At 44.5% G+C, this 21,808-nt stretch overlaps 1 protein-coding gene across 8 annotated transcripts in view; it reads right to left on the bottom strand.

Moving 5' to 3' along the window:
- The window catches only part of LOC138652018 (sulfotransferase 2B1-like), a 267,378-nt gene that overhangs the window by 132,663 nt on the left and 112,907 nt on the right, over positions 1–21,808 (bottom strand). For all 8 annotated transcript variants that reach the window (XM_069742708.1, XM_069742706.1, XM_069742710.1 and 5 more), the window contains one exon: positions 1,444–1,585. In XM_069742708.1, coding sequence (XP_069598809.1) covers positions 1,444–1,579 — 136 coding nt within the window. In that variant the 5' untranslated portion in view covers positions 1,580–1,585. The remainder of the gene's footprint in view (positions 1–1,443; positions 1,586–21,808) is intronic.

Here is a 21,808-nt window from a genome sequence, read left to right on the forward strand (position 1 = left end):
TTTCTATCATATAGACCCCTCAAAATGACTTCAAATGAGATGTGGTCCCTAAAAAAAAATGGTGTTGTAAAAATGAGAAATTGCTGGTCAACTTTTAACCCCTATAACTCCCTAACAAAAAAAAATGTTGGTTCCAAAATTGTGCTGATGTAAAGTAGACATGTGAGAAATGTTACTTGTTAAGTATTTTGTGTGACATATCTCTGTGATTTAATTGCATAAAAATTCAAAGTTGGAAAATTGCGAAATTTTCATAATTTTCGCCAAATTTCTGTTTTTTTTCACAAATAAACGCAGAATTTTTACCACTATCATGAAGTACAATATGTCACGAGAAAACAGTGTCAGAATCACTGGGATCCGTTGAAGCGTTCCAGAGTTATAACCTCATAAAGGGACAGTGGTCAGAATTGTAAAAATTGGCCCGGTCATTAACGTGCAAACCACCCTTGGGGGTAAAGGGGTTAAGTAAATTATGTCACGAAAAAACATTCTCTGAAATGCTTTAACGGATCCCGTTGATTTCTGAGTTATAACCTCATAAAGTGATAGTTGTCAGAATTGTAAAAATTGGCTTGGTCATTAAGTACCAAATTGGCTCCATCACTAAGGGGTTAGTTGATTCCTTACATTGTTTTTATTTGTTTTATCAATACTAACTGACTTTGTCATTGGTCCAATAATTTTGCCAATTTGTTGCCATTGTTTTTTTAATTAATTGAGTTAATTTTACACACATATCAGCACTGTTTTTTCTCAAGTTGCTGTCTCATATTCATAATCTCTCCGTTTGATGCCTCCAAGTTAGACACCAAGATTTATTCCACAAGCCAACGGTTCTAAACAGTCTTGAACTGGCCAGCAGGGGAACATGATAGTTCTCTGGAAGGTCCCTCTGAAGCAGTGCTGATGAGCACTTGATTCACTATTTACAGAAAAAAAGACATAATCTAATCATTCAGTAAACAGGCTAGCAAAATTAATTTTCTATAGAAGCAAAAGTAAATTTGCGTACTAGAATCAGGTCATTTTTGCACGTAGCTGAAAAGTGGGGCCAAATAGTCAATGTTATTGTTGGGCCTTTGTCAAGCAAGTCTAACACTAATTTTTTTTTTTTTTTTTTTTCAAATAATTTTTATTGGGAATTATAACTTTTTTAACCGGGTAGGAAAAGCTATGAAGGGACGGAGGGGAAGGTTGGGATATGGAGGTGGGGAAAATAAGCCCCTATGCAATAATTTTAATATTTGTGGAAATGTTGTCAAAGTCAGAAACACACATTAGCTTGGAAATAAAACACAATTCTTTACTTTGTTTATAAAATATTGTAAAAAAAGAGAAAACATGAAGATAAAGTGTGAAGAAACACTGACAATGCAGAAGAACCATATTATCTAGAATGAAATGATTTGTATTTAAACTTTGACTTTAATAATCCTTTACCTGATTTTGGATACGTTATATTATAGATGTCATCATCTCTAACTTGAAATTCATTTTCTATAAACTCCAGATCTTCTGTAGCGGTTGATATTTTTGGAAAAAGGACTCCCTTGTATTCAATGTAAATATCCGACATGTCTTACTTTAAGAGAAATAAAAAATGAGGTCACAATGAGGTAATATGCATACTTCGAGATACTGAAATATAACACAAAGTTCACAGAGTAAGTTCCTTTATCTCTTTAGACTTTAGAATGGAAACTGTCACTTACCATAACCCAACTTAGGTACTAACGTCAGTTACTGGGTGTAACATGCAAATATGATCAACATTTATCTGCTGAACAATTCGCTTACTGAGCACGAGAGGCTGGATTACTAAAGAGGCATCTTGTCAGGCACCATGAAGATATCAGTGGCTGGGACTTATGTCTCACCTGAACCTGAAGCAGTTATGGGTGTTTTTTTACTACCATAAACTTTATGGAAGGTACATTTTCAGTCAATTTATATGAGTTTTCAGTTGCAGGCATTGTGACTGCAGAATGTATAAAGGCATCTGTTCCCGAGGCACTTTGGAAATATATCTTCACACATCTGCTTTGTATGTCCGTATGCAGTTCGTTTTTTAAGGACCTCAAATACAGACATATGCACACCCATTGAATTCAGTGGTGCGCACATGTAAGATTTTTCACACTGACCACGTGTCTGCATGGAAACCCGCAGACATGACATTTTTTTCTGTGCAAGACAGACAAATTGCATGGTGCACTTTGATGACACAGGGATAACAGATCAGCGCAACCAGGAGACAATGATGGGAGTAGTAACCGGTGCCTGGGAGAAGAGGTACAGTTCACGCTGATCACTGGCATCAGCAGCTGCTGAAGGCAGACCTTATCATTATCTCCTATCCATGTCTCCTTGAGGTCACCGATATTCATTAAGCCACCCATAGTGAAGTATGAGAACTCTGTGACATCACCGCCCATCACTGAGCAGCGCACGCAGCACCTTATTGTATCCTGCTTTTCATCCTGGACAGTCGCAACTTGGCACCATCCAGGTTATAAAGCACTTATCGCTGAGATTGATTTACGGTGTGGGACAGTATGTCGGACAGGTGAGGGATATGGTGATTTATTATTTTTCAGTTTTTTTACAGGAGACAAGGGCTTCAATGGCACGAGCGTAGGTTGAGTATAAATGTGTTTTTTATTTTTAAATTCATGTTTTAAACAGGGTGTTTGTATTCTTTCAAATAAAGGACTTTATTCTTGCTGTTTCTTTATTTGCAATATGAATATGGGGTTAGTAATGAAGAGTCATCTGATACGCACCTCTCCATTACTAACTGCTGGGTTTGGTGTCACCTGGCAATACAAAGGTGACATCAACTCCCCAACCCTATTAACCCTATTACCCCACTTGCCACTGCCTCAGGGCAAGTGGAAAGGGTGATGCTAAGAGCCATATTTTGCTCATCTTATGGATGCACCATTTCTTGGGTAACTGAGAACTGATATTTGTGTGACGATGGCCAGAACCTGGTGGTGGCTTTGAGGCAAGGTGAGGCCTGGCCCATGTGCTTAACCTCGTCATTCAACGCTTTCTGAAAAGCTACCTGGAGCTGTCGGATCTGCTAGTGAAAGTACACCTCCTGTCTGCCCATTTTAGAAAGTCAGCTACAGCTTTAGGCACCCTTGCCTGATTTAGCAGCATTTGCAGCTTCTGGCTCACCGACTGGTGTGTGATGTCCCCACACATTGGAACTCTACACTGCTTATGTTGGAAAGGATTTTTGAGCAGAAGAGGGCAGTTGTTGAGTACCATTATCAACATGGTCATCGTTATTCAGTTCAGACTCCACACATAAGACCTCAGGAGTGGACATGGATGTTAGACATATGTACCATCCTCCAAAACTTTGAGGACTGCACCAAGATGGTGAGCTGCGATGACTCCATAATTAGCATCACCATCCTGCTTCTCTGCATTCTGAAAACCTTTCTGCTCACAATTAAAGAGGATGCATTGCAGGCGGAGCTTGAGGAAATGGAGCAAGGAACCATACAGGATGATTACACACAGCCCAGCCTCATGTCGTCCCAACGTGGATTGGTAGACAATGAGGAAGAGGAAGAAGAAAAAGAGCTACATTCATATGCTATAAACGATACTACAAGCACAGCTGTCATACCGTCTGTTCAGCGTGGATTGCCTGAGGATAGGGAGGAGGAGACGGAGGATGAGGAGGAGGAGCAAAGCATGGTCAGTCTTCCTGTTGGTGAGGACACAGAAGTCTTGCCTGTTAGCAGTCTGGCACGCATCGCTGACTTTATGTTGTGATACATTTCCCGTGACCCTCGCATTATTAAAATTTTTGGTGACACTCATTACTGGTTGGTGACACTTCTAGACCCACACTACAAGGAGAACTTTCAATCTCTTCTTCCAGAGGCAGACAGGTGAACTAAAATGGTGCAGTACCACAGGGCCCTTGTAGTAGGGGAATTACTAAAAAAATTCCCATCTGAGAACGCTGGCAGCAGACGTCAGAATTTGCTGTACAACCAAGAAGTACAGGCGAGAGAGACAGAAGTACAATCCAGCTCAGGCAGGGGAACAATGGCAGTGTTCTGGGACAGTTTTCTCAGACCCGCCCATCGTGCCAGCACAGAGGCAAGTGGTGCTGTCACGATGAGAAGTGCAATGTTTGGGAAGATGCTGAGGGAGTACCTTGCAGATCGTACAAATGTCCTTGAGATTCCTCTGTGCCTTTTAATAATTGAGTATCCAAGCTGGACACATGGCATGAACTGGCTCTCTACACCTTGGAGATCCTGGCCTGCCCTGCGGCTAGCGTTCTGTCAGAGCGGGTTTTTAGTGCCGCTCGCGGAATTGTAATTGATAAGCGCATCCACCTGTCAACTGAAAATGCTGACAGGCTGACTCTTATCAAAATGAACAAGGGCTGGATTGGGCAAGACCTCTGTACACCAGCGAATGAAAACAGCGAAAAATAACCTCAAATACATTGTCTTTTTGGGGGAGGTGTCTTCTTATGCACCTATTCACAACCAGACATGGGTATAACGCTTCCTGATTTTGTCTATTTGGTGTTATCCTCCTCCTTATCCTAATCCTCATCATCCAGAGCCACTATAACACCATTCGAATGCATTTCGTGATGCAAAAGTCACTAAATTCTTGTGCAAGGGTGTTTTCATGATGCCCGTTAATGATTTGAAGCTCAAAAAAGTTACTCCCCCAGGGGGAAATGTTTGTCAGCAGCATACACTTAGTGGATGGGCATTCCAAGTCAAGGAGACACGCTCCTTTAAATTGGGCCTATTTTTTAATGAGATATTCCTCCACGTCTAATCATCCACCACCACTAGATCACCAGGGTTAATGTGTTCTATGCTGCTACAGCCAGTCTATTCTTTTGCAAAGGTGTTTTTTGATCCTCTAAAAAAAATTTCAAAAATGTACCCCCTATGGGGAAATGATTGTTAGCCCATGCACTTAGTGTATGGGCATTCCAAGTCTGGGAGACCCACTCCTTTAAAATCGGGCCTATTATTTAATTAGTGATTCCTCCACTTCTCATCATACACCGCCACTACAACACCAGGGTGAACGTGTTCTATGCTGCTACAGTCAGTCTATTTTTTGGCAAGGGCGTCTATGATCCCCATAAATTTATTTTTTTTAAATGTACCCCCCATGGGGAAATGTTTGTCAGCCCATGCACTTAGTGTATGGGCAGTCCAAGTCTAGGAGACTCACTCCTTTTAAATTGGGCCTATTTTTTGCTAGCGTCTCCCTCTGTTCCTTAGAATGCGGTGAGTGAAGGACCTTCAGTGACGTCGCGGTCACATGAGCGGTCAGGTGATCCAGGGCCCGTCCGAGGGTGAGTATATCCATGTTTTTTATTTTTACTCTTTATTTCTTACATGAATATGGATCCCAGGGCCTGAAGGAGAGTCTCCTCTCCTCCAGACCCTGGGAACCACACGCCGAAATGCAGGATCGCTCCCTGCACACGCCGTACCCGGCGTATAAGACGACCCCCAACTTTTGGGACAATTATTAGGGGTCAAAAAGTCATCTTATACGCCAGGAAGTACGGTAGTCTATGGGTATTCCAAGTCTAGGAAACCCGCTCCTATAAATTGGCCTGTTTTTTAAAGATGCCTTCCTCCGCGTCTCATCATCCACCGCCACTAGATCACCAGCGTTAACGTGTTCTATGCTGCTACAGGCAGTCTATTTTTTGGAAAGGGGGTCTATCATCCCCATAAAAATGTTTAAAAAATGTAAACCCCATGGGGAAATGTTTGTCAGCCCATAAACTTAGTGTATTGTTATGAACAGGTAATTCAGAACCACAATAGACCTTGAAGTTCAGAGCACACAAAGTGACCTGACAATTACCAAAAAACATAGGATGAGCTCTGAGACGTGGGAACTCTGCTGACCGCAATCCCTAATCCTATCCAACCACACTAGAGGTAGACGTGGAGCGCTCCTGACCAGTCCTATGCACCTCGAGCACAGCCTGAGAAACTAGCTAGCCCTGAAGATAGAAAAATAAGCCTACCTTGCCTCAGAGAAATACCCCAAAGGAAAAGGCAGCCCCCCACATATAATGACTGTGAGTTGAGATGAAAATACAAACGCAGAGATGAAATAGATTTAGCAAAGTGAGGCCCGACTTACTGAACAGACCGAGGATAGGAAAGATTGCTTTGCGGTCAACACAAAACCCTACAAACAACCACGCAGAGGGGGCAAAAAGACCCTCCGCACCGACTAACGGTACGGAGGTGCTCCCTCTGCGTCCCAGAGCTTCCAGCAAGCAAGAAAAACCAATAAGCAAGCTGGACAGAAAAAATAGCAAACAAAAAACAACACAAGCAAAACTTAGCTTATGCAGAGCAGACAGGCCACAGGAACGATCCAGGAGGAAGAAAGACCAATACTAGAACATTGACTGGAGGCCAGGATCAAAGCACTAGGTGGAGTTAAATAGAGCAGCACCTAACGACTTAACCTCAACACCTGAGGAAGGAAACTCAGAAGCCGCAGTACCACTCTCATCCACCAAAGGAAGCTCATAGACAGAACCAGCCGAAGTACCACTCACGACCACAGGAGGGAGCTTGGCCACAGAATTCACAACAGTACCCCCTTCCCTTGAGGAGGGGTCACCGAACCCTCACCAGTGCCCCCAGGCTGACCAGGATGAGCCACATGAAAGGCACGAACCAGATCGGCAGCATGGACATCAGAGGCAAAGACCCAGGAATTATCTTCCTGACCATAACCTTTCCACTTAACCAGATACTGGAGTTTCCGTCTCGAAACACGAGAATACAAAATCTTCTCCACTATATACTCCAACTCCCCTTCAACCAAAACCGGAGCAGGAGGATCAATAGATGGAACCACAGGTGCCACGTATCTCCGCAACAATGACCTATGGAATACGTTATGGATGGAAAAAGAAGCTGGAAGAGTCAAACGAAAAGACACAGGATTAAGAACCTCAGAAATCCTATATGGACCAATGAAACGAGGCTTAAACTTAGGAGAGGAAACCTTCATAGGAATATAACGAGATGACAACCAAACCAAATCCCCAACACAAAGTCGGGGACCCACACAGCGCCTGCAGTTAGCGAAACGTTGAGACTTCTTCTGGGACAAAGTCAAATTGTCCACTACATGAGTCCAAATCTGCTGCAACCTATCCACCACAGTATCCACACCAGGACAGTCCAAAGACTCAACCTGCCCTGAAGAGAAACGAGGGTGGAACCCAGAATTGCAGAAAAACGGCGAAACCAAAGTAGCCGAGCTGGCCCGATTATTAAGGGCGAACTCAGCCAAAGGCAAAAAGGACACCCAATCATCCTGATCAGCAGAAACAAAACATCTCAGATATGTTTCCAAGGTCTGATTGGTTCGTTCAGTCTGGCCATTTGTCTGAGGATGGAAAGCCGAGGAAAAAGACAAATCAATGCCCATCCTAGCATAAAAGGCTCGCCAAAACCTCGAAACAAACTGGGAACCTCTGTCAGAAACGATGTTCTCTGGAATGCCATGTAAACGAACCACATGCTGGAAAAACAATGGCACCAAATCAGAGGAGGAAGGCAATTTAGACAAGGGCACCAAATGGACCATCTTAGAGAAGCGATCACAAACCACCCAAATGACCGACATTCTTTGAGAGACGGGGAGATCCGAAATAAAATCCATAGAGATATGTGTCCAAGGCCTCTTCGGGACCGGCAAGGGCAAAAGCAACCCACTGGCACGAGAACAGCAGGGCTTAGCCCGAGCACAAATCCCACAGGACTGCACAAAAGAACGCACATCCCGCGACAGAGACGGCCAGCAAAAGGATCTTGCCACCAAATCTCTGGTACCAAAGATTCCAGGATGACCAGCCAACACCGAACAATGAACCTCAGAGATAACTTTATTTGTGCACCTATCAGGGACAAACAGTTTCTCCGCTGGGCAACGGTCAGATCTATTAGCCTGAAATTTTGGCAGCACCCGCCGCAAATCAGGGGAGATGGCAGACAAAATTACCCCCTCTTTGAGAATACCCGCCGGCTCAGACAAACCCGGAGAATCTTGCACAAAACTCCTAGACAGGGCATCCGCCTTCACATTTTTAGAGCCCGGAAGGTACGAAACCACAAAGTCAAAACGGGAGAAAAACAGCGACCAACGAGCCTGTCTAGGATTCAACCGTTTGGCAGACTCGAGATAAGTCAAGTTCTTGTGATCAGTCAAGACCACCACGCGATGCTTAGCTCCTTCAAGCCAATGACGCCACTCCTCGAATGCCCACTTCATGGTTAGCAACTCTCGATTGCCATCATCATAATTTCGCTCAGCAGGCGAAAATTTCCTGGAAAAGAAAGCGCATGGTTTCATCACCGAGCAATCAGAACTTCTCTGCGACAAAACAGCCCCTGCTCCAATTTCAGAAGCATCAACCTCGACCTGGAACGGAAGAGAAACATCTGGTTGGCACAACACAGGGGCAGAAAAAAAACGACGCTTCAACTCCTGAAAAGCTTCCACAGCAGCAGAAGACCAATTGACCACATCAGCACCCTTCTTGGTTAAATCAGTGAACGGTTTAGCAATACTAGAAAAATTATAGATGAAGCGACGATAAAAATTAGCAAAGCCCAGGAACTTCTGCAGACTCTTCAGAGATGTTGGCTGAGTCCAATCTTAAATAGCCTGAACTTTAACAGGGTCCATCTCGATAGTAGAAGGAGAAAAAATGAACCCCAAAAATGAAACCTTCTGAACACCAAAGAGACACTTTGACCCCTTCACAAACAAAGAATTAGCACGCAGGACCTGGAACACCATTCTGACCTGCTTCACATGGGACTCCCAATCATCCGAGAAGACCAAAATATCATCCAAGTATACAATCAGGAATTTATCCAGGTACTCTCGGAAGATGTCATGCATAAAGGACTGAAACACTGATGGAGCATTAGAAAGCCCGAATGGCATAACCAGGTACTCAAAATGGCCTTCGGGCGTATTAAATGCCGTTTTCCATTCATCGCCCCGTTTAATATGCACAAGATTATATGCACCACGAAGATCTATCTTGGTGAACCAACTAGCCCCCTTAATCCGAGCAAACAAATCAGACAGCAGCGGCAAGTGGTACTGAAATTTGACCGTAATTTTATTTAGAAGGCGGTAATCAATACAAGGTCTCAGCGAACCATCCTTCTTGGCCACAAAAAAGAACCCCGCTTCCAATGGCGACGATGACGGGCGAATATGACCCTTCTCCAAAGACTCCTTCACGTAACTCCGCATAGCGGCGTGCTCAGGTACAGATAAATTAAACAGTCGACCCTTAGGAAACTTACTACCAGGAATCAAATCGATAGCACAATCACAATCCCTATGCGGAGGTAGGGCATTGGACTTGGGCTCATCGAATACATCCCGGTAATCAGACAAGAACTCTGGGACCTCAGAACGGGTGGATGACGAGATAGACAGAAATGGAAAATCACCATGTACCCCCTGACAACCCCAGCTGGACACAGACATTGATTTCCAATCTAATACTGGGTTATGGACTTGTAGCCATGGCAACCCCAACACGACCACATCATGCAGATTCTGCAACACCAGAAAGCGAATATCCTCCTGGTGCGCAGGAGCCATGCACATGGTCAGCTGGGTCCAATACTGAGGCTTATTCTTGGCCAAAGGAGTAGCATCAATTCCTCTCAATGGGATAGGACACTGCAAGGGCTCCAAGACAAACCCACAGCGCCTAGCAAACTCCAAGTCCATCAAATTCAGGGCAGCGCCTGAATCCACAAATGCCATGACAGAATAGGAAGACAAAGAGCAGATCAAAGTAACGGACAAAAGAAATTTAGACTGTACCGTACCAATGGTGGCAGACCTAGCGAACCGCTTAGTGCGCTTAGGACAATCGGAGATAGCATGAGTGGAATCACCACAGTAGAAACATAGCCCATTCTGACGTCTGTGTTCTTGCCTTTTAGCTCTGGTCAAAGTCCTATCGCACTGCATAGGCTCAGGTTTATGCTCAGATAATACCGTCAAATGGTGCACATATTTACGCTCACACAAGCGTCGACCGATCTGAATGGCCAAAGACATAGACTCATTCAGACCAGCAGGCATAGGAAATCCCACCATGACATCCTTAAGGGCTTCAGAGAGACCCTTTCTGAAAATAGCTGCCAGCGCACATTCATTCCATTGAGTGAGCACGGACCACTTTCTAAACTTCTGACAATAAATCTCTATCTCATCCTGACCCTGACACAGAGCCAGCAAATTTTTCTCTACCTGATCCACTGAATTAGGTTCATCGTACAGCAATCCGAGCGCCAGAAAAAACGCATCAATATTACATAATGCAGGATCTCCTGGCGCAAGGGAAAATGCCCAGTCTTGAGGGTCGCCACGTAATAAAGAAATAATGATCCTAACGTGTTGAACTGGGTCACCAGAGGAGCGGGGTTTCAAAGCCAGAAATAGTTTACAATTATTTTTAAAATTCAAAAACTTAGCTCTATCTCCAGAAAATAACTCAGGAATAGGAATTTTGGGCTCTAACATAGGATTCTGAACCACTAAATCTTGAATATTTTGTACATTTATAGCGAGATTATCCATCAAAGAGAACAGACCCTGAATGTCCATGTCCACACCTGTGTTCTGAATCACCCTGATGTAAAGGGGAAAAGAAAGACAGAACACAGTGCAAAGAAAAAAAAATGGTCTCAGAACTTCTCTTTTCCCTCTATTGAGAAGCATTAGTACTTTGGGCCTCCAGTACTGTTATGAACAGGTAATTCAGAACCACAATAGACCTTGAAGTTCAGAGCACACAAAGTGACCTGACAATTACCAAAAAACATAGGACGAGCTCTGAGACGTGGGAACTCTGCTGACCGCAATCCCTAATCCTATCCAACAACACTAGAGGTAGCCGTGGAGCGCTCCTGACCAGTCCTATGCGCCTCGAGCACAGCCTGAGAAACTAGCTAGCCCTGAAGATAGAAAAATAAGCCTACCTTGCCTCAGAGAAATACCCCAAAGGAAAAGGCAGCCCCCCCCCCATATAATGACTGTGAGTTGAGATGAAAATACAAACGCAGAGATGAAATAGATTTAGCAAAGTGAGGCCCGACTTACTGAACAGACCGAGGATAGGAAAGATTGCTTTGCGGTCAACACAAAACCCTACAAACAACCACGCAGAGGGGGCAAAAAGACCCTCCGCACCGACTAACGGTACGGAGGTGCTCCCTCTGCGTCCCAGAGCTTCCAGCAAGCAAGAAAAACCAATAAGCAAGCTGGACAGAAAAAATAGCAAACAAAAAACAACACAAGCAAAACTTAGCTTATGCAGAGCAGACAGGCCACAGGAACGATCCAGGAGGAAGCAAGACCAATACTAGAACATTGACTGGAGGCCAGGATCAAAGCACTAGGTGGAGTTAAATAGAGCAGCACCTAACGACTTAACCTCAACACCTGAGGAAGGAAACTCAGAAGCCGCAGTACCACTCTCATCCACCAAAGGAAGCTCATAGACAGAACCAGCCGAAGTACCACTCACGACCACAGGAGGGAGCTTGGCCACAGAATTCACAACAGTACCCCCCCCCCCTTGAGGAGGGGTCACCGAACCCTCACCAGTGCCCCCAGGCTGACCAGGATGAGCCACATGAAAGGCACGAACCAGATCGGCAGCATGGACATCAGAGGCAAAGACCCAGGAATTATCTTCCTGACCATAACCTTTCCACTTAACCAGATACTGGAGTTTCCGTCTCGAAACACGAGAATCCAAAATCTTCTCCACTATATACTCCAACTCCCCTTCAACCAAAACCGGAGCAGGAGGATCAATAGATGGAACCACAGGTGCCACGTATCTCCGCAACAATGACCTATGGAATACGTTATGGATGGAAAAAGAAGCTGGAAGAGTCAAACGAAAAGACACAGGATTAAGAACCTCAGAAATCCTATATGGACCAATGAAACGAGGCTTAAACTTAGGAGAGGAAACCTTCATAGGAATATAACGAGATGACAACCAAACCAAATCCCCAACACAAAGTCGGGGACCCACACAGCGCCTGCAGTTAGCGAAACGTTGAGACTTCTTCTGGGACAAAGTCAAATTGTCCACTACATGAGTCCAAATCTGCTGCAACCTATCCACCACAGTATCCACACCAGGACAGTCCAAAGACTCAACCTGCCCTGAAGAGAAACGAGGGTGGAACCCAGAATTGCAGAAAAACGGCGAAACCAAAGTAGCCGAGCTGGCCCGATTATTAAGGGCGAACTCAGCCAAAGGCAAAAAGGACACCCAATCATCCTGATCAGCAGAAACAAAACATCTCAGATATGTTTCCAAGGTCTGATTGGTTCGTTCAGTCTGGCCATTTGTCTGAGGATGGAAAGCCGAGGAAAAAGACAAATCAATGCCCATCCTAGCATAAAAGGCTCGCCAAAACCTCGAAACAAACTGGGAACCTCTGTCAGAAACGATGTTCTCTGGAATGCCATGTAAACGAACCACATGCTGGAAAAACAATGGCACCAAATCAGAGGAGGAAGGCAATTTAGACAAGGGCACCAAATGGACCATCTTAGAGAAGCGATCACAAACCACCCAAATGACCGACATTCTTTGAGAGACGGGGAGATCCGAAATAAAATCCATAGAGATATGTGTCCAAGGCCTCTTCGGGACCGGCAAGGGCAAAAGCAACCCACTGGCACGAGAACAGCAGGGCTTAGCCCGAGCACAAATCCCACAGGACTGCACAAAAGAACGCACATCCCGCGACAGAGACGGCCAGCAAAAGGATCTTGCCACCAAATCTCTGGTACCAAAGATTCCAGGATGACCAGCCAACACCGAACAATGAACCTCAGAGATAACTTTATTTGTGCACCTATCAGGGACAAACAGTTTCTCCGCTGGGCAACGGTCAGATCTATTAGCCTGAAATTTTGGCAGCACCCGCCGCAAATCAGGGGAGATGGCAGACAAAATTACCCCCTCTTTGAGAATACCCGCCGGCTCAGACAAACCCGGAGAATCTTGCATAAAACTCCTAGACAGGGCATCCGCCTTCACATTTTTAGAGCCCGGAAGGTACGAAACCACAAAGTCAAAACGGGAGAAAAACAGCGACCAACGAGCCTGTCTAGGATTCAACCGTTTGGCAGACTCGAGATAAGTCAAGTTCTTGTGATCAGTCAAGACCACCACGCGATGCTTAGCTCCTTCAAGCCAATGACGCCACTCCTCGAATGCCCACTTCATGGTTAGCAACTCTCGATTGCCATCATCATAATTTCGCTCAGCAGGCGAAAATTTCCTGGAAAAGAAAGCGCATGGTTTCATCACCGAGCAATCAGAACTTCTCTGCGACAAAACAGCCCCTGCTCCAATTTCAGAAGCATCAACCTCGACCTGGAACGGAAGAGAAACATCTGGTTGGCACAACACAGGGGCAGAAGAAAAACGACGCTTCAACTCCTGAAAAGCTTCCACAGCAGCAGAAGACCAATTGACCACATCAGCACCCTTCTTGGTTAAATCAGTCAACGGTTTAGCAATACTAGAAAAATTATAGATGAAGCGACGATAAAAATTAGCAAAGCCCAGGAACTTCTGCAGACTCTTCAGAGATGTTGGCTGAGTCCAATCTTAAATGGCCTGAACTTTAACAGGGTCCATCTCGATAGTAGAAGGAGAAAAAATGAACCCCAAAAATGAAACCTTCTGAACACCAAAGAGACACTTTGACCCCTTCACAAACAAAGAATTAGCACGCAGGACCTGGAACACCATTCTGACCTGCTTCACATGGGACTCCCAATCATCCGAGAAGACCAAAATATCATCCAAGTATACAATCAGGAATTTATCCAGGTACTCTCGGAAGATGTCATGCATAAAGGACTGAAACACTGATGGAGCATTAGAAAGCCCGAATGGCATAACCAGGTACTCAAAATGGCCTTCGGGCGTATTAAATGCCGTTTTCCATTCATCGCCCCGTTTAATATGCACAAGATTATATGCACCACGAAGATCTATCTTGGTGAACCAACTAGCCCCCTTAATCCGAGCAAACAAATCAGACAGCAGCGGCAAGTGGTACTGAAATTTGACCGTAATTTTATTTAGAAGGCGGTAATCAATACAAGGTCTCAGCGAACCATCCTTCTTGGCCACAAAAAAGAACCCCGCTTCCAATGGCGACGATGACGGGCGAATATGACCCTTCTCCAAAGACTCCTTCACGTAACTCCGCATAGCGGCGTGCTCAGGTACAGATAAATTAAACAGTCGACCCTTAGGAAACTTACTACCAGGAATCAAATCGATAGCACAATCACAATCCCTATGCGGAGGTAGGGCATTGGACTTGGGCTCATCGAATACATCCCGGTAATCAGACAAGAACTCTGGGACCTCAGAACGGGTGGATGACGAGATAGACAGAAATGGAAAATCACCATGTACCCCCTGACAACCCCAGCTGGACACAGACATTGATTTCCAATCTAATACTGGGTTATGGACTTGTAGCCATGGCAACCCCAACACGACCACATCATGCAGATTCTGCAACACCAGAAAGCGAATATCCTCCTGGTGCGCAGGAGCCATGCACATGGTCAGCTGGGTCCAATACTGAGGCTTATTCTTGGCCAAAGGAGTAGCATCAATTCCTCTCAATGGGATAGGACACTGCAAGGGCTCCAAGACAAACCCACAGCGCCTAGCAAACTCCAAGTCCATCAAATTCAGGGCAGCGCCTGAATCCACAAATGCCATGACAGAATAGGAAGACAAAGAGCAGATCAAAGTAACGGACAAAAGAAATTTCGACTGTACCGTACCAATAATAATAATAATCTTTATTTTTATATAGCGCTAACATATTCCGCAGCGCTTTACAGTTTTGCACACATTATCATCACTGTCCCCGATTGGGCTCACAATCTAGAATTCCTATCAGTATGTCTTTGGAATGTGGGAGGAAACCGGAGTGCCCGGAGGAAACCCACGCAAACACGGAGAGAACATACAAACTCTTTGCAGATGTTGTCCTGGGTGGGATTAGAACCCAGGACCCCAGCGCTGCAAGGCTGTAGTGCTAACCACTGCGCCACCGTGCTGCTGCTGTACCAATGGTGGCAGACCTAGCGAACCGCTTAGTGCGCTTAGGACAATCGGAGATAGCATGAGTGGAATCACCACAGTAGAAACATAGCCCATTCTGACGTCTGTGTTCTTGCCTTTTAGCTCTGGTCAAAGTCCTATCGCACTGCATAGGCTCAGGTTTATGCTCAGATAATACCGTCAAATGGTGCACATATTTATGCTCACGCAAGCGTCGACCGATCTGAATGGCCAAAGACATAGACTCATTCAGACCAGCAGGCATAGGAAATCCCACCATGACATCCTTAAGGGCTTCAGAGAGACCCTTTCTGAAAATAGCTGCCAGCGCACATTCATTCCATTGAGTGAGCACGGACCACTTTCTAAACTTCTGACAATAAATCTCTATCTCATCCTGACCCTGACACAGAGCCAGCAAATTTTTCTCTGCCTGATCCAGTGAATTAGGTTCATCGTACAGCAATCCGAGCGCCAGAAAAAACGCATCAATATTACATAATGCAGGATCTCCTGGCGCAAGGGAAAATGCCCAGTCTTGAGGGTCGCCACGTAATAAAGAAATAATGATCCTAACGTGTTGAACTGGGTCACCAGAGGAGCGGGGTTTCAAAGCCAGAAATAGTTTACAATTATTTTTAAAATTCAAAAACTTAGCTCTATCTCCAGAAAATAACTCAGGAATAGGAATTTTGGGCTCTAACATAGGATTCTGAACCACTAAATCTTGAATATTTTGTACATTTATAGCGAGATTATCCATCAAAGAGAACAGACCCTGAATGTCCATGTCCACACCTGTGTTCTGAATCACCCTGATGTAAAGGGGAAAAGAAAGACAGAACACAGTGCAAAGAAAAAAAAATGGTCTCAGAACTTCTCTTTTCCCTCTATTGAGAAGCATTAGTACTTTGGGCCTCCAGTACTGTTATGAACAGGTAATTCAGAACCACAATAGACCTTGAAGTTCAGAGCACACAAAGTGACCTGACAATTACCAAAAAACATAGGACGAGCTCTGAGACGTGGGAACTCTGCTGACCGCAATCCCTAATCCTATCCAACAACACTAGAGGTAGCCGTGGAGCGCTCCTGACCAGTCCTATGCGCCTCGAGCACAGCCTGAGAAACTAGCTAGCCCTGAAGATAGAAAAATAAGCCTACCTTGCCTCAGAGAAATACCCCAAAGGAAAAGGCAGCCCCCCCCCATATAATGACTGTGAGTTGAGATGAAAATACAAACGCAGAGATGAAATAGATTTAGCAAAGTGAGGCCCGACTTACTGAACAGACCGAGGATAGGAAAGATTGCTTTGCGGTCAACACAAAACCCTACAAACAACCACGCAGAGGGGGTAAAAAGACCCTCCGCACCGACTAACGGTACGGAGGTGCTCCCTCTGCGTCCCAGAGCTTCCAGCAAGCAAGAAAAACCAATAAGCAAGCTGGACAGAAAAAATAGCAAACAAAAAACAACACAAGCAAAACTTAGCTTATGCAGAGCAGACAGGCCACAGGAACGATCCAGGAGGAAGCAAGACCAATACTAGAACATTGACTGGAGGCCAGGATCAAAGCACTAGGTGGAGTTAAATAGAGCAGCACCTAACGACTTAACCTCAACACCTGAGGAAGGAAACTCAGAAGCCGCAGTACCACTCTCATCCACCAAAGGAAGCTCATAGACAGAACCAGCCGAAGTACCACTCACGACCACAGGAGGGAGCTTGGCCACAGAATTCACAACAGTGTATGGGCATTACGAGTAGAGGAGACCCGCTCCTTTGTAATGAGCTCCATGTTTCTTCCAAGGGGGGATTGTTATGACCTGGTGGTTAGGAGCACCCGGCACAACCTGATAGTTAAACTCACACAGGACAAGCTCTGGGATGTGGGAGCTCTGCTGACCGCAGGCCCTAATCCTATCACAACAACTAGAAATAGCAGTGGAGCGTTCCTGACACTCCCTAGACGCCTCTTCACAGCCTAAGAGCTAGCTAGCCCTAGAGATTGAAAATAAAGCCTACCTTGCCTCAGAGAAATTCCCCAAAGGAAAAGGCAGCCCCCCACATATATTGACTGTGAGTAAAGATGAAAGTCACAAACGCAGAAATGAAACAGGTTTCAGCAAAGGGAGGCCAGACTTACTAAACAGACAGAGGATAGGAAAGGTATCTTTGCGGTCAGCACAAAAAACTACAAAAGACCACGCAGAGTGTGCAAAAAGACCTCCGCACCGACTAACAGTGCGGAGATGCCACTCTGCATCCCAGAGCTTCCAGCTAGCAAGACAAAATCATGATAACCAGCTGGACAAGGAAACAATGAACAAATAATAACTATCAGGAACTTAGCTTCTGCTGGAGAAGACAGGTCACCAGAAAGATCCAAGAGCGAACTGAACCAATGCAGGAACATTGACAGCTGGCATGGAGTAACGATCTGAGTGGAGTTAAATAGAGCAGCCAACCAAAGAATAAACCACGTCACCTGTGTAAGGAACCTCAGAAGCAGCAGCTTCACTCACAGCCACCAGAGGGAGTCCATGGACAGAACTCGCCGAAGTACCATTCACGACCACAGGAGGGAGTTCGACAACAGAATTCACAACAGGGGATTGGGGTGAGTGCAAATTCGGGTCAATGCGGCCCTTGCATTCAATGCATAAGGATACAGTATGGCAGGACCAACTTAAGAATGTGAAGTGGGTTTTCCTGTGGCCATCCAGTACCTTGGTTCAAAGGCTTTTTGGGGTGCATATGACTTGGTAGCAGGGCAGGCCTTGCAGTCAATACATAATAAAACAGTATGGCAGGACCAACTAAATAGCGTGAAGTGGGTTTTTATGTGGGCATCCAGTACCTGGCTTCAAAAGCTTATTGCGGTGCATGTGACTTGGTAACAGGGCAGCCATTGCAGTCAATGCATAAGAAAACAGTATGGGAGTACAAAATGAATGTTGTGAAGTGGTTTTCCTGGGGCCTTCCAGTATGTGGTTTCAAAGGCTTATTTGGGTGCATATTTGGTATCACTATCCTTTTCCTGAGCCACTGTTGCTACACCCTAATTTATCCCCTGATGAGCCCCTATACTGGGAAGGGGCGAAACGCGTAGGGATGGTGAGATGGGACGAATGATGTCACATACTCAGATAAGTTATTTTGATTTGTTACGGCAGACTGCACATAGTTTCTATGTGTAGGTAAGGAATGAGGGATTGGCCTCGGTTCCCTGTCAAGCTCACATATATATATCTGCATGGTATGTAGGGTGGAAATTTATATATCACCCGCATAAGCCCACATAGTTTTGAGCTAATTATCTATCAATATATAAAAGAAAGGGCTGTTTTTGGATGTACTGGGCTTCTTTATATACTGACCCAACATAAATGGGAGACATCATTTGTGATACATATGTGATACAGCATATATTTGATATTTTATTTATTTTTTGATGCTTTATATGCGATATTGAACATGCAGGTATCTAGGGTGCTATTTTGAATCCCATTTGGATTGATGAGCATAGAATTTATTATAAATTTTGAGTGAGCTAATACTTTTGTGTTTGGCCCTGTCCATGGGTTCTGTGTGCAAATCTGCCCTTAATGACGTATAGATCACGTACTAATAAAAACAGTGACACATTGGTATAGATACCAGAGGTATATTCCTTTTTTGACCTCTGAGTATCTATGAGCACAATATATCTGTGCCCTATTGTACCCCTGATCTTGAATTTTTGAATTTCTGCTTGAGTATCACTATCTATACTGTAAATATTTTTCTTGTCTCAAGCGATGTATACAATATTCTCGGCTGATTGTGCCGCGGGGTACAAGCAACTCAGTGACTTTTTACGCGGCATTATTTTTCTGCTGCGTTGTTTTTAGATTTTTTGTAGTTTTTTGTTTCACTTTTTTCACTTTTTTATACACCTTTTTTTCACGTTTTTTGGTTAGTGTGACCCTTTGGTCGTTTTGTGTGTATGTCTGTGGGGTACCTGGGCGTGGGTAGCTGACAGGGCCTAATAGGGCAAGAAGGGACAGTCGACGTGGAGCGGTGGCGCCATATCGCAATCTAGGGTGCCAACCTCCGCTGGTAGGTAGGTGCAAGCTACTTTAGGGCCACCTCATAGGGACTGTGTAAGGAATATAGGCATTAATCCTCCCTGATATTTTTTCTGATCTACCCTAACCCAGATGGTTGATGTGGGTAACATACATTTCAGTATTTTCATTGTTTATGAATTTTAGATATTACTAATAAAGTATATTTTTTTAGGATATTGCGTTCTTTTTTGGTTGTCTAACTGAGTATATCCTGATACTATTTGAGCTGGTTGTTTTGTGCATATTTGGTAGCAGGGCAGGCCTTGCATTCATTGCATAAGAAAACCATATGGGATTACAAAATGAATACCGTGAATTGGATTTCCCTGTGGCCATCAAGTACCTGGGTTCAAAGGCTTCTTGGGGTGCATATGAATTAATAGCAGGGCAGGCCTTGCATTCAATGCAACATTATTTCAAGAAGCCCTCCTGTACCTCTCGTGAAAGGGGTATTGCTGTGCTTTGTAATTCTTGGCAGCCCAGCCACTCACTGCATAGGAAATAACAGCATAAGATAAGACACCCACTGTTTAATAATGGCCCTTTAAGAATATTAATGCGGCCTGGTGCCCCTCTAAAAATAGGCTTTGTGACTTTAAGAGTCACTTCTTCATAAATGAAACAAGATGTGTCTGCTTATGTTTCACACACCACATGGCCAGCTGGGGTTGTTAAATGTTGCAATGCTACGTGTGGACATAGCCCAAGTGGTGGAGGAGGAACATTTTGGTCTGGGGTTAAATATTTTGTCTTATATACAAGTCATTACCCTGGTAAGGATGTACCTTAACACATTTCCCAGCAAAATCCATTTTGGTTTAGTTTTTATATGTTTTTTGGTGCACCTGTTAAAATGGTGTGAAACTCTGAAGTCAGAAATGCTTCCAGGGGCGATCCCCATAATGTTCCTGTGTCATTTGAGCAGTGTTTCCATCACTTTCAGATGTTTTTAGACCTTAAAAGGTTCCCCGAGTCGCGGTAAAAATGCTCGGGTTTCCCATAGACATACATTGGGCTCTGTGCTCGGGTCGAGTACACGAGTTTTCCAATTTGCTCAACCCGAGCAATGAGCACCCGAGCATTTTAGTCCTCGTCCATCACTAATGCTGACACCTCCTTATAAACGGTATGAGATTGTACACACTCCCCTTATCTAGTGGACGAGCTCACACACATCCCCAATATACAGTATGAGACCCCACACAGCCCCCTACATACAGTGTCTTGTGAATGTATTCACCCCCTTGAATTTTAACCTTGGATTTTTGTTACATTACAACATGTGTTTAAATATTTTTGTTATTCGTTTTGTCTGTCATGCATAAATAGTGTAAGTTGGTTAAGTGAAAAAAAGGCATACATTAAATTTATGAGAGGAAATAACTAAAAATTGGCACGTGCATATGTAGTCACCCCTTTTGCTATGAAGCCCCTAAAAATTTTTGCTGCAAGTAATTAACTTAACAAGTCACATGCTCGGCGAAAGGAGATCCACCTGTGTGCAATCTAAGTGTCACATGGTCTGTCAGCATATACACACTTTTTTAGAAAGGCCACAGAGGCTGCAACACCATAAGGCCTCATCACGATGCTCGCGGTGATCTCATTGAGGTCACTGCAGTTCATCAGGTCGCTCACAATTCAGTGTGGGAATGCAGCTTCAATAACTGGCGGTAACCTCTATGATATCACCGCTTGTCACATCACATCATTGCATCCTGGCTTTCAGCCTGGGTAGTCGCATCAAGGTACGGTTCAGGTTGAAAACCAGTTGTCGGTCGCTGAGATGGATTACAGCATGGGACAGTAAATGGGACAGTTGAGGAATATGGTTGTTTATTATTTTTTATTTTTTTACAGGGGACAAAGGCTCCAATGGATTGGGCGTAAGTTGAGTATAACTGTGTTTTTTATTTTTAAATAAATGTGTAAAACAGGGCGTTTTGTATTTCGAATAAAGGACTTTATTCTTGCCGTGTGTTTATTTACTATGGGGTTAGCAATTGGGGCATCGTAAAGTCGCCTCTCCATTACTAACCCCTGGGTGACATCAACCTCAATTCTATTTACCCCACTTGCCACCTCCACAGAGCAAGCACCAGATTTGGAGCATCTTATGGGCCATTTCTGAGGTGGCTGAGGGCCGATGTTGGTAGCCTTGAAGGGGCAATAGCTCTGACCCTTTCCCAGGCTACTAATATCAAGCCACAGCTGTTTGTTTAGCCTTTGCTGGTTTAAATTTATAGGAGGACCCTCCTACTTCATTTTTTTCTGTGGTCTTCCCATAAATTCACTAAGAAATGCTGAGAAAACAGCTGTGATCTGTTATCAATAGACTGGGAACCTTATGGGATATTGTTCCTTGTCCCAGATTATTGACATCATCTCCCAGCAGTGGGCTTTGCTTCTGATGGTTGTGAAAATTGTGCAGGCCCATCATTGTCTCCAGGTCGCGCTGATCTCATGGAGACCAG

The sequence above is a fragment of the Ranitomeya imitator genome, chromosome 10 (assembly GCF_032444005.1).
Source record: "Ranitomeya imitator isolate aRanImi1 chromosome 10, aRanImi1.pri, whole genome shotgun sequence".
Lineage (NCBI taxonomy): Eukaryota > Metazoa > Chordata > Amphibia > Anura > Dendrobatidae > Ranitomeya > Ranitomeya imitator.